Source organism: Hesperophylax consimilis, chromosome 20 (assembly GCF_061612785.1).
Source record: "Hesperophylax consimilis isolate HC1 chromosome 20, BYU_Hcon_1.0, whole genome shotgun sequence".
Classification (NCBI taxonomy): domain Eukaryota; kingdom Metazoa; phylum Arthropoda; class Insecta; order Trichoptera; family Limnephilidae; genus Hesperophylax; species Hesperophylax consimilis.
Genome location: NC_142855.1, coordinates 32,424,012 through 32,438,692, shown reverse-complemented (window position 1 = coordinate 32,438,692; position 14,681 = coordinate 32,424,012). Strand labels below are relative to the sequence as shown.

The 14,681-nt window shown below is 33.5% G+C and overlaps 1 protein-coding gene across 1 annotated transcript; it reads right to left on the bottom strand.

Moving 5' to 3' along the window:
• Window positions 1-12,275: 12,275 nt before the first annotated feature.
• LOC149414563 (uncharacterized) lies at window positions 12,276-13,594 on the bottom strand. The gene is made up of 4 exons (XM_089644233.1): window positions 13,530-13,594; window positions 13,002-13,196; window positions 12,742-12,924; window positions 12,276-12,410 (listed from the first exon to the last, which is right to left on the bottom strand). Exons 1-4 carry the CDS (start codon window positions 13,533-13,535, stop codon window positions 12,276-12,278), a joined length of 519 nt encoding a protein of 172 aa, XP_089500359.1. The 5' UTR covers window positions 13,536-13,594.
• Between the last annotated feature and the right edge of the window lie 1,087 nt (window positions 13,595-14,681).

The following is a 14,681-nucleotide window of genomic DNA, read 5'->3' as shown; positions in this document are numbered from 1 at the left end:
ACCCACAGTGGTAAAAAACCTTTATCATTTCCCTACTGTGACTATTCGTGCCGTCGGAAAGGAGATCTAAAGAGACACTTTTCTACCCACGAATTCGACCTTAATTCGAAAAAAAAATCTTTAATACTCCTACCATCACGTAGAATCACCTCCCGAAGGCAGCTCACTTTCCCGCCGGACACCCTGTATAAACAGTTTGTTTCCCCTATCCTAAAGCAGTAGTGTAGAACGTGACAGTAGTGATTTAGGTATTTTGTGTGCATGAATTAAAAATAAATTGTTTTTGTTAATTTTTTTAGTCTTATATTTTAAAAATAGTATGTATACATAGATTTTGGTCAAAAATAACAAATTTTCTGAAAAAGAAAAATGTTGTAAGCTAGTTTTGTTTTGTTTAATTGCTGATAAAACTGAAATAGCAATGTTGTTAGTTTTAAGGCTATATTAAAAATATAATTAAAATACCGGTAAAAAATTCTTATAATAGTCTTTACCTTACCTACGAGTACATTGCATTCACCTTTTGATTTGTTTTAAACACACATATTGATGATTCTATACAAGTTAGAACATAATTTATATTTATTTATTTATTTGGAAAAGTTAACAGCAAATCTTTAATTATATAATGATACAATAATAATATTATTAAATTATGCCAATTATAAACTTTCCACTGAAGAATAGTTAATGGTACAATGTCATAGAGATGTTCTCTTAAGTTAATTTCTTGTTTAGTTGGAAAATATTAAAAATATTAAAATAAAGGAGGGTGGGGGGGAGGAGGGGGAAATATAGGATAAGGATTAAGAGGCAAAGGACGGGAATATATAGGAGTTGAACTTCTAGTTTGAGTTTTGTTGATTATTGAGTTTTTGTTTTATGTCGCGTAAAGTCGAGTTAAATATGTCAATATGGTAATAATTTGAGTTAAATGAGTGTGTGGATCTGTAGATAAATGAGTTTTGTTTGGAATTGGTCTTACAATGAGGGAGATTAAAAGTAAGCGACTGTCTGCTGTTGCGATTGGGAACATGGAATAATAGGCGTTGAAGAAGATCAGGACTATCGATTAAATTGTGTGTAATTTTGAATACCATTACCGAATCTGCTATATTTCTTCGGAAAGTTAACGTCTGTATATTGAAGAACTTTTCAGAGTCTTCATTACTAATATGAGATCGAAAAGAGCGGAAATTAAGGTACCTTAAAAATCTATTTTGAACACTTTCAATTCTATTTTTATGTATTGCATAGCCTGGGTTCCACACTTGTGATGCGTATTCAAGGATACTACGAACGTATGAGAAATACAGTGTTTTGAAAGTAGCAATATCTTTGAATTGTTTACAGGAACGGATGATGAAACCCAGCATAGAAGATGCGTTAGTGACTACGTGGTCAATATGTTTATTGAAATTCAGTTTACTATCAAGTATAACCCCAAGGTCCTTAATTTCTGATTTGGTAGATAAAGGATGATGATTAATTGAGTATTCGTGTATAAATATGTTTTTGTTTCTAGTAAAGCGTACGATGAAGCATTTGGATATATTTAATTCCAGACAATGGGCATTAACATACGCGTTTAAACGTTGTAAATCCTTTTGCAGCTTGTGACAGTCTTCGATTGATTTTATAGGTGAGAAGATTTTCATGTCATCTGCATATAGGATGGTCTGCGAGTGTAAAAAGCAGTGACCAATATCATTGATATAGATATTAAATAGTAACGGTCCTAACAGGCTGCCTTGAGGAACTCCCGATGTAACAGCAACAGAGTCGGATTTAAATCCAGCAACCACTACTATTTGACTACGGTTGGAGATATAAGAAGAGAGCCAACGATAAAGATTGCCATGAATACCAATCTTTAAAAGCTTGTTCAACAAGGTTGAGTGATCGACCTTGTCAAACGCCTTACTATAGTCGGTATAGACAGTGTCCACTTGTATTCTGTTATCCAAATTATCCTGCAGGTACTCTGTGAAGGTTAGAAGATTTGTGGTTGTAGATTTACCACGAATGAAACCAATATATATCATATAAATTATCATACTCTGATTTATTTACCATTTCAGCTCCTGCTATTTTGAATCTAACGAGAAAAATTATTTTCTTTTTCTCTGCTTTTCAACAAACATGAATATTTTTTTGTATTTATGTACAGGTAAACATACTTTTTTATCTTGTAAGCTTTGCTTAATTTACAAAATCAGGTGTTGTTATTTGAATTTGATGTTTACTATAGTATCAGTATTTGCATTATTTTTAAATATATTTATGCCGTGTGTGGTTAGTATGCGATATAAAAAATATTTATATTCATGTATCATACTTACATAATGTAATTAAGTGTTATAGGATGCAAAGTTCTACGCTTACCTCGCCGTTTCGCATACTATAGGGGTGTCGTGTTGATTAAAATAAAGAAGATTGTATTTCACAGAATTTATCGTTTATTACACTTATTCGCAATATTACAAACACGAAGTTAATATCAGAAGAAATGTAGGCCTACTAGCCACTATACCGAGCCAGTCTCCAACAGCGGATGAAGATGGCGATTATTCCGCTCAGCAGGTAAGTAGGACGCTGGGGATACCATATAGAAAAATAATATTATGGCTACTAAATGCGCGCGTAGTGACTGCCTACATACCTCCCTCCCAGTTGGTAAACGGTATAACAAGAAAAAATCAGTATATATTAATTAGTTTATTTGTGTCTTGTGTGAGAAATTTTCACACAGAACATGTTGTATCAATTGAATGCGTTCCAGATAATATAATGAGAGATGTCACATTTAGATGTGGTAAGTAGTGACAAGTTACAATGTGTTTAAAATTTAACAAAATGTTATTCCTTTTTCTGAAACGTATTAAATTTTATCTACACAAACCAGATTTTATATTATATAATAAAGGATAAGAGATCCTATGTTTCAAAATATGTATGATAACAAAATTAAATGTTATTCGTTTGATTCTAAATAAGAGATTCTTAAAATACGTAGGTATGTTATAAACAAAGATATAATGTCATAAAAAGATTATGATATCTGTATGTGCATTATTTGCATATAAAAATTATAAGTCGAAAAATAAAACATAGATTAGGTAGTGTCAAGTGACTTGTGATTGAAATCCAATGATCATTTCAAGCTATTAGGGTTGAATGAGAATATACTATCATGTAAGTATAATACAGAAATGTCATGTATGTTTATGCTAAAATTATTCATTTAAAGTATTTTTCCTATCACTGAAATACGATAATTATTACTTATTACCAGTGTAAGAGTTACATGGTCTTAAATTAATTCATTTTTTTTTTAAATGTACAAAGTACCTATTTGTTATGTGTTCACGAATACCTAAGTCTTATTTCAGAAAGTACTAGTATTATATCCATTGTAAGTATCATATCAAATAATACTTGAACCTTTGTGAACACAAAAGAATTATTCATTTCTAAGAGAAATTGTTCTGTAACTGTTTACTGAAGCGTGTTATTAATGTACTTTAGTAGACTGGCTAGTATTTTCATCCAGTACTGGTATATTGGTTTTCGTTGAGAACTGTTATGATTATTTATTTAATGAAAATGTATGTTTTCATGCTTCTGTAAACACATGGAAAAATTTATCGCAATATTAACACAGACATTTTCATCAACGTGTTCAATCAGATGTGAGTGTCTTGGACATCTGAATGAACACGATTAAGGATTTTTTTTATTATTCTTTATTTTGGCTTTCACCCATTAGGGGTGATCTTGGCCATATACAATTACCATTTTTCTTATTAACAATATAATCATAAACATAACATAATGTAACATAAATAAACCAAACATAACATAAACATAACATAACATACTTAACATAAACGGTACAGAGCTGGTAAGTAGGTTATCACAAAATTATAAAATTAGGAACCTGTGTACAATATAAGTGGGCGTTTTTCGTGATTTAACCAAAGATTTTTCTAAAATTAGTAGCATTTGTTTTTAAACAGAACTATGAAATCGGCAATCTTATAAACAAACACAGCACATGAAAGTAAACAAATGTGATTATAAAACATAAAGATTAACATAACACAAACATACCATGAACACAACATAAACATATCATAACATACACATAACATGAACATAACATAACATAAACATATCATAACATAGCATACACATAACATGAACATAACATATCATAAACATAACATAAACATAACATAACATAACATAGGGTATGACATAAACATAACTTAACAATACCAATACAGAATGGTAATAATAGGTAATAACAAAATTATAAAAATATGAACCTGTGCACAATAGTAGTTTTTTGTTATTTAAAAGAACCGATTGTTCCAAAATTAGAAGCATTTTTTTTTTTAAAACAGTACTATGAAATATATATAAACAAATACAATAAAAGAATCAAGAAAAACATACAAATTCATAAAGAATAGTGTTTTAACTCAGTCAAAATATGCAGAGTTGGGATAAGTGAAAATAAAGATGAAAATAGGAAACTGAACAAATGTATGCAAATGAAAGTGAAAGAAATTTCGTTTATATTTATTATTATGGTCAGATATTAAGGCCATTTTTATAAATAAATTTTGCCAACAAATGGTAAATTTCAGGAGTGTTTAGACTAAGAAGGCAGGGTATACTGGTAGGCAATTTAATATCAAGTTTTTTTCCAATTCATGCATGAAGTTTGGAAATTGGTCATTGATAGGACACTCAAAGAAATTATGGTCCAGAGTATCTTCGGACCCACAATCACAGTACGGCGAACTGACTATGTGGAACCTGGCAAGATGGCTAACGGGCTTTTTCACCAAGCTCTTATAAAGTTGATCATAACTATAAGTCACATATAGTTATTATTATAATTATGCATACGATAAAGTTGCTCATAAACCTGGGTGCGTTTCACCACAGAAAACAAGGTCCCACACAGCTATTAATGTAAGCCATACACGCTACGGTCTACCGGAGAGGTCGCCTTTGAGGTCTGCCTGCGCAGGTCGACCGTACGGCGGTAGCGTGTATGGGGACGTTCCGGTGTACCGGAGCGGTCTTCAGTTCATTCTCTTTGCGATGGCATCGATTGCAGACAATGACGGGTTGGCGTTGATAGGCCTTGCGTTAATTTTGATGAAAAAAGATAAAACAGTGAAGCGAACAAAGTGGTGTAAGCATGGGCTATTAAAAAGGAAAACTTATTGAATGAATTAAAATTTGAACCTGAAGATTTTAAAAACTATCTCAGAATGCACGAGAACACATACCTAAAATTACTTGCAATGGTTACACCAATGATAAAAAAGAAACAGTTATGAGAAATAATATATTATCAGTTACTTTAAGATTTGACGCGACCTGCGCAGGCGACCGGAGTACATGCACACACACGCAGGTACACCGTACGGTGTTGCCCGAAAGAATTGATTTTCGATTTTGCTCCGGTCGCCTGCGCAGGTTAAAAAAACTGCACAGGTCTATTCCCACACACGCTCCGGTCGACCTGCGCAGGCAGACCTTCAAAGGCGACCTCTCCGGTAGACCGTAGCGTGTATAGACGAATCTCTCTGGCAACAGCGCTTTCATAATGTCTAATGCAACGCCTGTCTTTAAAATGGATTGTTTCTATGGAATTGCAAACGTCAAAACGGTAAACAGACGTGGTTTATTTATGCAGACGATATTTCTGCCTAATTCATTCTTGGTAAGTACAATAGTTTTTGGTTTTGTTAATTATTATGCGATCTTACTTGAGATTTGAGTCGAATTAAAAGATATGTCTTATATGAATAAACGAGATCGAAGCATTAATTTTACGAAAGACGAGTGACAGTGTAAACAAACTACTTGAATATAGCGACGCGGTGATGTCCTTAGGAGATAACGGCATCAGGGGGCTGACTCTGTATCTCTCACAAGCGTCCGTTCCGCGGGTTTACGACTGACAAACCCGTTTTCACTGATTTTGGTACTCTTTAGCAAGTCGTAAACCCGAATTTAATCGACAACTCAAAGTGACAGCTCAACGTTTCGCTTTAGATCGACGTCTGCCGCCGCTCCTTGTATTTTGACAGTTCTTGTTAACTTTGGTACCCTCTACCTCCGAAAGCTAGAAACATTATAGCTCCAAAGGCTTGAATGTCGGGTTTATCAAAATAGGTCGAACTACCTCTGGTTTGGGACCGTTTAGAGCTTTATATCGCCCAACGACATATTTTTCGAAGTTAATAAAATCGAATTTACTAGTTTTAAAAGGTAAGTAATTTGTTTTATTTCGAATTAAACAATACCTCAACCGAATTGATAAATATATACCTAACCGATGCACTTTTAGGCACAGATTATGGAAATTACACTTCGTTTCAACAATTACTACAAGAAAAAACTATTTACGTAAACAAATTAGATTATTAGGTTCTTAATTTGGGTTATTTAAGTAATTTGTGCGAAATTTAGATTGGAAGGAAACTTTCGCAAACGTCCAACGCTGCAAAGGGATAGTTTTATAAGGAAAATTTTGATGTTGAATAAAATAGAATTTTAATGCATCTTTTACCATATATTCTGATGTAAATAGTTGTTTCTTGTAGTTAGCTGAATATTTTATCTTATATGCCCAATAGGTACATGGCTGTTTCAATCTTATTAATAATTTATGTTTTTTTGTGTACCTACATTAGCCACAATGGGAGGTTATCTCCGTCTGCTGTTTGTAAATAGAGCATTGCTCGCGGAAGACCTCCGGGAAGAGAGAGTCCGAAGACGTGAGTTGAGGGATCTCTCGAATCCATTGAATATTCCTGCAAATTTATTCATTTCGAATTATCGGCTGTCACAGGACATTTTCAAAACTCTGTGTGAAGAACTGAGGCCGATACTCCCTGTACGTAGGCGAACAACCGGAGTGCCCTTGGAACTTAAGGTGAATACAACATTATTTAATTAATCATTTTTTCTTACAATATCTGCAAATCCCCAACAGCACTTTCCGGTGGAAATTACAATTAGAAATTAAAAATAATTCTCTTTAGTCCATAACCTGTACCTAGGTACTCTTTCATTTATACAGTTTGTATTGTTTCTTTCTGCCTATCTTATCTTCTATTGCCGTGTATTTGCCGTACTCATAATACATTATTTATTTTTAAGATTCTAACGACACTCTCATTTCTTGCGACAGGGTCATACCAAAAAATTGTGGGGAATGATTTTCACTCGAGCCTGTCGCAACAAACAGTGAGCCGACACTTGAACGAGATTGTGTCGGCATTAAACAGAATAATGCACCGGCACATCAAATTCCCAGGAACACAACAAGAAAGGAATTCCGTCAAACAAGGGTTTGTTTTGATCTATTGTATTTTATTGTTACTTATCTTGTTTACCCGAGGATTGTGGCATATTCAGATGACAGACTATAACGTCTCCACTAATGAGGAATGAATGCATCAACATGGATATTATATTGGTATACAAGCGTAGTCTAAGGCCAATTTAAATAAATAATATATCATTATCGTCATAGAATAGAAGAACTGTAAAAATGCCATCCATGTAGATTTGAATGGAAACCAATATCGCCACTGACTTGGTACTTTTTGGTTCTAACCCATTTAGCACATGCTCTATCTTTCTTTCACTTGAATTTCATGATGAAACAGTTTGTTTTTGAAATTTAAGCAAAGAACGGTCCGTCTTAACGATTAAAGTAATATTAATTTTATAACATGTTGTCTGAATCGAGGTTGAAGGAAGGAACAATAAGAATTACAAAAAACAACTAAATTACGTATGTGGTGTAATATTTTATATTAGTAGATTTATAAGAAAACAACAGATATTCATCTTTTTACAGCCTCCATACAGTTACCAATGTATTACAGAAAAGATTATGCATTTAGAACACGTACAGTAAATGAGAAATGGTAAAAACATATTTAGATAAACAAGTAGTAGCAATAACAAATGCATGATACAGTAAGTACATGTGTATATTATTACATACTAATCCAACTAAACGAATCATTATATTGATACTAATCCTACTAAAATGTTGCACCGCTTACGAAAAGTAAAGCCATTCAAAGAATGTGTAAAAATGAAATAGTTATGTGAACGGCCCTCTAAAGTATTGCCACTTAGTCAAAGCACGTTTGTCTCAGTAACGTATCTACATTCTATTCATATCATCTACGGTATATTGAACATTTAATATAACTCAATATGAATAGTGACGTTACTTTGGAAAAATTGTGTAATTTGTCATTTGAAATAAAACAAAATGTTACACTCAATTTATGGTTTACAATGAAGTAGGGAAGTATTTAAGTACAAATCTTATGACTTCAGAAAAAAATTTGGTTTTGATTTATTGAATACATAAAACAAAATCAGAAACATACTTTTTCAGATGCGAGATCAAAAAAGTAGATCATAAAACTTATAGCGATAAGTTGGTACAACTAGAAATGGTTGATAGGAAATAAGTAAGAGTTATAAAAGCACCTTTGCTACAATGGGTACTAAATGGTAAAAAGTGATGGTACATGTGCCAGAATCGGCTGTTAATTAGTCATATTTCAATAAGGCGCCGCATTGTCGCGTCTCCAATACATAGTAGTGCTTGCTGCAAGCACAGCTCTCAGCATGTTGTCCTGAAACCATAAAAACAACTAAATTATAAAAACTGTATTGATAGTTCAGTATCTATATCGATTTTAATCATAAAACTCTATATATGTTTCAGGTTTTATGAGAAATATCAATTTCCGGGTATAATTGGATGCATAGACGGAACCCATATGGCAATAATAAAACCCAAAGTCCACGAAGAGGCATATTTCAACCGAAAAGGTTTCCATTCGATGAATGCTCTCATGGTAAATAAATATAATTTTTTTTTAAATATGGACAAACTAGCTGATACACCTATCATATAAAATATATCATGCTATTTTTCACCTGTAGATATGCGACTCAAACCTAAAAATAATAGCTATATGTGCGAGGTATGGGGGTGCCTCACATGATGCACACGTATGGGAAATGATGGCAATAAAACCACAATTGGAAGAAGCAAATAATCGAGAAGCTTTCTGGCTTTTAGGTAAATTTCATTCATGTTTTTAATAAAGTGGGCTATTTTTAATGTATTTGTTTAAATATGTACATCAAATATTATAATATTTCAGGAGATTCAGCATTTCCGCTTAGGCCATACATGATGACCCCCATCTTAAATGCGGTGCCCGCATCGCCAGAAGGGCATTACACGAAATTTTATTTTTATTTATTTATTTATCGTTTCTTTACATTGTATCTTTTTTTTAAAGTTATAATTTTTAACCTCACTAGGACAAGCCTGTGTTGAGGTTAATAATTTTACAAAATATTAAAAAAAATAGTACAAAGATTATAAGAGATTTAAAATAGTACAAATATTAAAAAAAAATAATTCAAATATTAAGATAACAATATTGTTACATTGACGTTTCTGCGAATTGGATACCTACATGGTACCTATCAGCCTATTCATTACAATATAATGCTGTAAACATGTAGGGTGACCATGATATTTAATTGCAATAAAAATGTAACAAACTATTATTTTATTTTTTTAAACAGAGAAGAAAGAAAGAGAGAAAAAAACATTTACATTAAAAAAAGAAAAGGATGAAAAAATTAACTTATTCAAAATATTATGCCACAATTTAAAAGGACAAAGATGAAAGAATATGTTGGAAATCCTTGGATGGCAGAAATAATTTAACATTCTTTTTAAATGTACACAAGGAATTTGACGATTTAATGTGATCTGGAAGGCTATTAAATAAAAGTGGAGCCTGGTACAAATAATGTCTCTTCCCAAATGAGGATTTAGGGTGAATTGCCATAAAGTTCAGACCAGAGCCAATTCTTGTAGTACGAATTTGTTGCGTTCTTTTAGCAGAACTAATATTGTTAAAAAATCTGCATAACGTTTGTAGGATAAATAGTTGTTTTAAATTCATGATATTACATTCCTTATAAAGTAACTGTGTAGGATATGTAAATTTTTTCTTATACATAACTTTGAGAATCAGTTTTTGGGCAATATTAAGTGGTTCTATTACAGTCTTCAGGCAGGAACCCCAGCACACTATATTATATGAAAGTAGGCACTGAATTATAGCAAAATACACTGTTTTTAATTTTTCCTTGTCTAGTACATGTCTGAGATCTTTAAAAATATAGATAAGTCTCCTAACTTTATTTACTAACATTTCGACATGATCATTCCACCTCAAAAATTTATCAATTTTTACCCCCAGGTATTTGAGGCTGTCTACACTTTCCAAGGGGTTGCAGTTACACGTTTGCACACAATTGTGAATAATCAAATTATGAGAGGTAGATGGCTGACTTTTATAAGAAATGCTAAAAGTGATGTATTTGGTTTTTTGTGTATTTAAAGTTAAAATATTATTACTCAGATAATTATTAACTATTCCTAAACCTGTATCACATTTTTCAAAAGTTTCACTCCAATTTTTACCCTCAAATATTAAGGCAGTGTCATCTGCAAAACTAACAATGTTACCTGGAATTTTTAGACTGCATAAATCGTTTATATAAATAAGAAATAATATTGGCCCGAGTACACTACCTTGTGGTACTCCAAATGAGATAGATTTACTATCGCTTAACATTTTATTTATTTCTACTTGCTGTGTTCTATCACTAAGGTAAGATCTGAACCAACCCATAGCTGTATTATCAATGCCTAAAGATAATAATTTCTTAAGAAGCAACTCGTGGGAAACCGTATCGAAGGCCTTTGATAAGTCTAAAAATACCGCTATAGCTTTGTTGCCATAGTCCAGTGCGTTTATAACTTTGGTCAATACCTTTAATATAGCATCACTCGTACTTCTGTTCTCTCTGAAACCAAATTGGCTGTCGGAGAGTATTTTGTATTTTTCTAAAAATGATACTAATCTTGACTAAGCCAGTCTTTCTATTATTTTTGAGAGAGTATTGAGCAAAGATATTGGTCTGTAATTATTAACATTTTCGTGATCTCCACCTTTGAAAAGAGGTATAATCTTGGCATTTTTACAATGGGAAGGAAATATGCCATTCTTAAAACTAAGATTAACAATATGAGTTATAGGACCAGCTAACTCATAAACATGCTGTTTATACACCATTATACTTAAGCCATCGATACCACAGGAAAAAGACATTTTTAATTCATTTATAACTTTAGTAACTTCAAAAATGTTAGTAGTTTTAAATTCAAAACTATCTCCTGTAACTTGAGTACCAGGTTTAAAATTGTTAACAAGATACATTTCGTTGGTTTTATTAGCACTGCACAAGTTTTTTGCGTATGTAGGACCAATATCACTGAAGAAGTTATTAACATGGTTGGTAATTATATGTGGATCCTCCTCCAATGAGATAGTTTTGTTATTGATTACTAATTTTTTTATGGACACTTGCTCCTTTTGAATATTTATGGCTTCCTTTATAATCTTCCACTGTTGCAATTGCAATGCAGGGTTAGAAATTGTATAGAACGCTGTTTTGGGATATTAAAAGCAAGATGGCGCTGTCTTTTAAAACATCGTGTGCTTCATTATACCCCAGTAATGGCAGTGAAGATAACGAATGCATGCGCTGTTCTTCACAATATTGCCATTGAAGCTCAAATGCCAGAACCAGAGGATGTTATTATTGAAAATGATTGTAGAGAAGTGTTTGTGAGAAGAGCATTACACGAAATTGCAATGCAGGGTTAGAAATTGTAAAGAACGCTGTTTTGGGATATTAAAAGCAAGATGGCGCTGTCTTTTAAAACATCGTGTGCTTCATTATACCCCAGTAATGGCAGTGAAGATAACGAATGCATGCGCTGTTCTTCACAATATTGCCATTGAAGCTCAAATGCCAGAACCAGAGGATGTTATTATTGAAAATGATTGTAGAGAAGTGTTTGATATTAACAATCGACACGACAATAACCTCAGGCAAGGTCGGCTAACTCAACGTGAGCTTGTTGAGACTCTCAATCGCCACAATTAAACCAGCTCTCTAAAATCATCTTCAATAATAACATCCTCTGGTTCTGGCATTTGAGTTTTAATGGCAATAATATTTTAATGTTGTAATTTTTGTCTCATCTGTTTTTAAATGACAATATTAATATATGTACGAGTATATTGCCATTATAATGTCTAATATACAATAAATCATATCTTACACTTCCGTTTGATAACCTCTGAGAGTATCAGAGCCATCATCTCTTTCATTTCATTGAGAAGTTCAATTTTCTCCCGCTTCATTTGGATCTTCTCCCGCTTAATTTGGATCTTCTCCCGCTCCATCTGAAGGAATTCATCCATTCTATTTTTGACTGAAAGTGAAAATATTTATGTAATTTTTTTATAAATATATTTGTTACATACGATTCTTACTCTTTTTCATAGCATAATTCCTATACACCCCAAGATGTTTCAGTGTAAGTACTTACATAGTCGTTTAGAAACGTTGTGCGAGGCCTTTCTTCTGATGCCAGATGGCCCAGGCTCAGGCGTCGCGGGGATTAACATTTCCACACTGGGAATAATTTCTATCTGTAAAAAGTAATAAACTACCTATTTAGTTTTCCAATCCATATTAAAATTGAACTGTGCATGAATATGATCTGAAACATACAAAGTGGAAAGGAGTCTCCTCTCCAGGTACTCCATCAATGAGTTCTGGCCCAATAATGGCCAGAATTTTGTCCTTGAGTGGGGTGAGAGGTGGTACCCTGCTCACCCCTCCCCCAGTTTGGCACATCTCCACTCGAAGCCGCGACGCCTTCTTCTTCGCGTTGCTCCTCAGGTCCCTCCAGGTCTGAAACAATTAAATAATTAGTCAAACAACTATTCTGGTGAAATAGATTATTTGGAATTATTATAATATGCACATACTTGCTGCCACTTTTCTCCGGTTTTGCAGGTTCCAAAGCCGAGCGCGTTTAGATCCTCTGCTAACCTCTGCCATTCTCGTAGGTTTTGCAGGCGTCCCTCCAAGCCCTGGAACCTACCGGAAGCCATGGCAGGCCTCTCCGAGAGCCACGCCACCAAAAACTCCAGCTGCACACTCGTTGCCCTTTTTTTAATAGTCTGTAGGAGAATTATCATGTATTACATAACTAACAATGTAAAATAAGTAAATGAACATCACGAAAATGAGGTGACTAATAAAAAACTGACAAAGGCAAAAATACACACTACCTAGTGAATATAATATAATAACATAATGAGTAGCGTCATTAGGTGAAAATAAATCTACAAATAAATGTCATTTGTACGTATAAAACACTGTTCATTCAAAGCGAATTTGAGGTTATAAAGTCCTTTACTTCTTGGAAAGGTTACGATACCTTACGAAATACATTTACCAACGTAAAAAAATACAGAATAAACATGAAAATTATAAATAATTGTACAACTTACGGTCATTTTTCCTTATTTAGTGATAAATTAATCAATTGTTCAAAATGCGTCAATGGGTAATATTATGAATTCAGCGGAAACATCAAAATTCAGCGCGCTAATAAAATTGCCAATAGACAATTTTGGCATTTCTGTATAGAGTTATGCTGCTGCCACACGCAAAGCTCACATCAAAAGTTAATGTACAGCGCATCATCTTTTCTACCGACACACGACGCTATCAAATATTTCTTCCTATGGTAGGAGAGGGGGTCAGTTGAATTCGAGAGCGGCCGAGGAACATAATTTCATCTGTCAAAGTGACAACTTTACTTACTGACAGCTTGAGCACGTTTTCGAAATGGATGATACTTGTCGCCTATTGCTGGATCTGTTGGACAGCTCATCCTCAGATGATGATGCCGCCAACTATATAATTATAAATGCTATTTATAAACTTTTTAGATTTTAAACAATCTGCGCGTAAATAGCGCATTTTCACATAACCTGACATAACATCTCCGTCGAATCAGGAAATTCACAGTTCGCACGCCGATCGACGAAAGCGACATATAATAAATTATTGTAAAATAAGCTCAAGTCGATTTCCAAAAATGTCGAAGGCAAAGGCGGCAAGGACCAACACCAGGGCAGGGAACGAGAAAGAGCACGAGAGCTGACGAGAGCAAACCAGATTACCCAGGAAAACAATTGAAAACAATCAACAAACGAACAAACTAGAAGCTTCTCTATGTAGGTATCAGGCCGTCCAACTTTATCAAAAAACCGAATGATATTACCATATAAACATACTGAGTTAAAAATATGATTAATTTTGAAAGGGCGAAAATTTGTTTACTTCAAATTCAAATATTGATTATATTGTGGGGTCAAGAACCGTCAGCCAGCCTAAAATAATATTTTAATACGGAAACACTGTTTCACGGATGGCAACCCAAAAACAGAGCTCGCTGCCAATTCATTACCGACCAAACATTCCTGTTTCTCCGATCTACCTTGGCGGTCGACATTTCTTGATTCCTACTAAATCCTTCTGATATTCAAATCGTGTAATAGTGTAACGTGTTTGCAATAAACTTAAATTATCAACTACATCTTTTCACTTTATCACAACCTACACTATACACATTTATTGGCCGTTATAAAGGTAAG

Coding starts and splice junctions, on each gene's coding strand:
- LOC149414563 (XM_089644233.1), bottom strand. Junction 12,925..13,001: donor CCGGAGAAAAGTGGCAGCAA/GTATGTGCATAT, acceptor TAATTGTTTCAG/ACCTGGAGGGACCTGAGGAG. Junction 12,411..12,741: donor AGGAGACTCCTTTCCACTTT/GTATGTTTCAGA, acceptor GAATTCCTTCAG/ATGGAGCGGGAGAAGATCCA.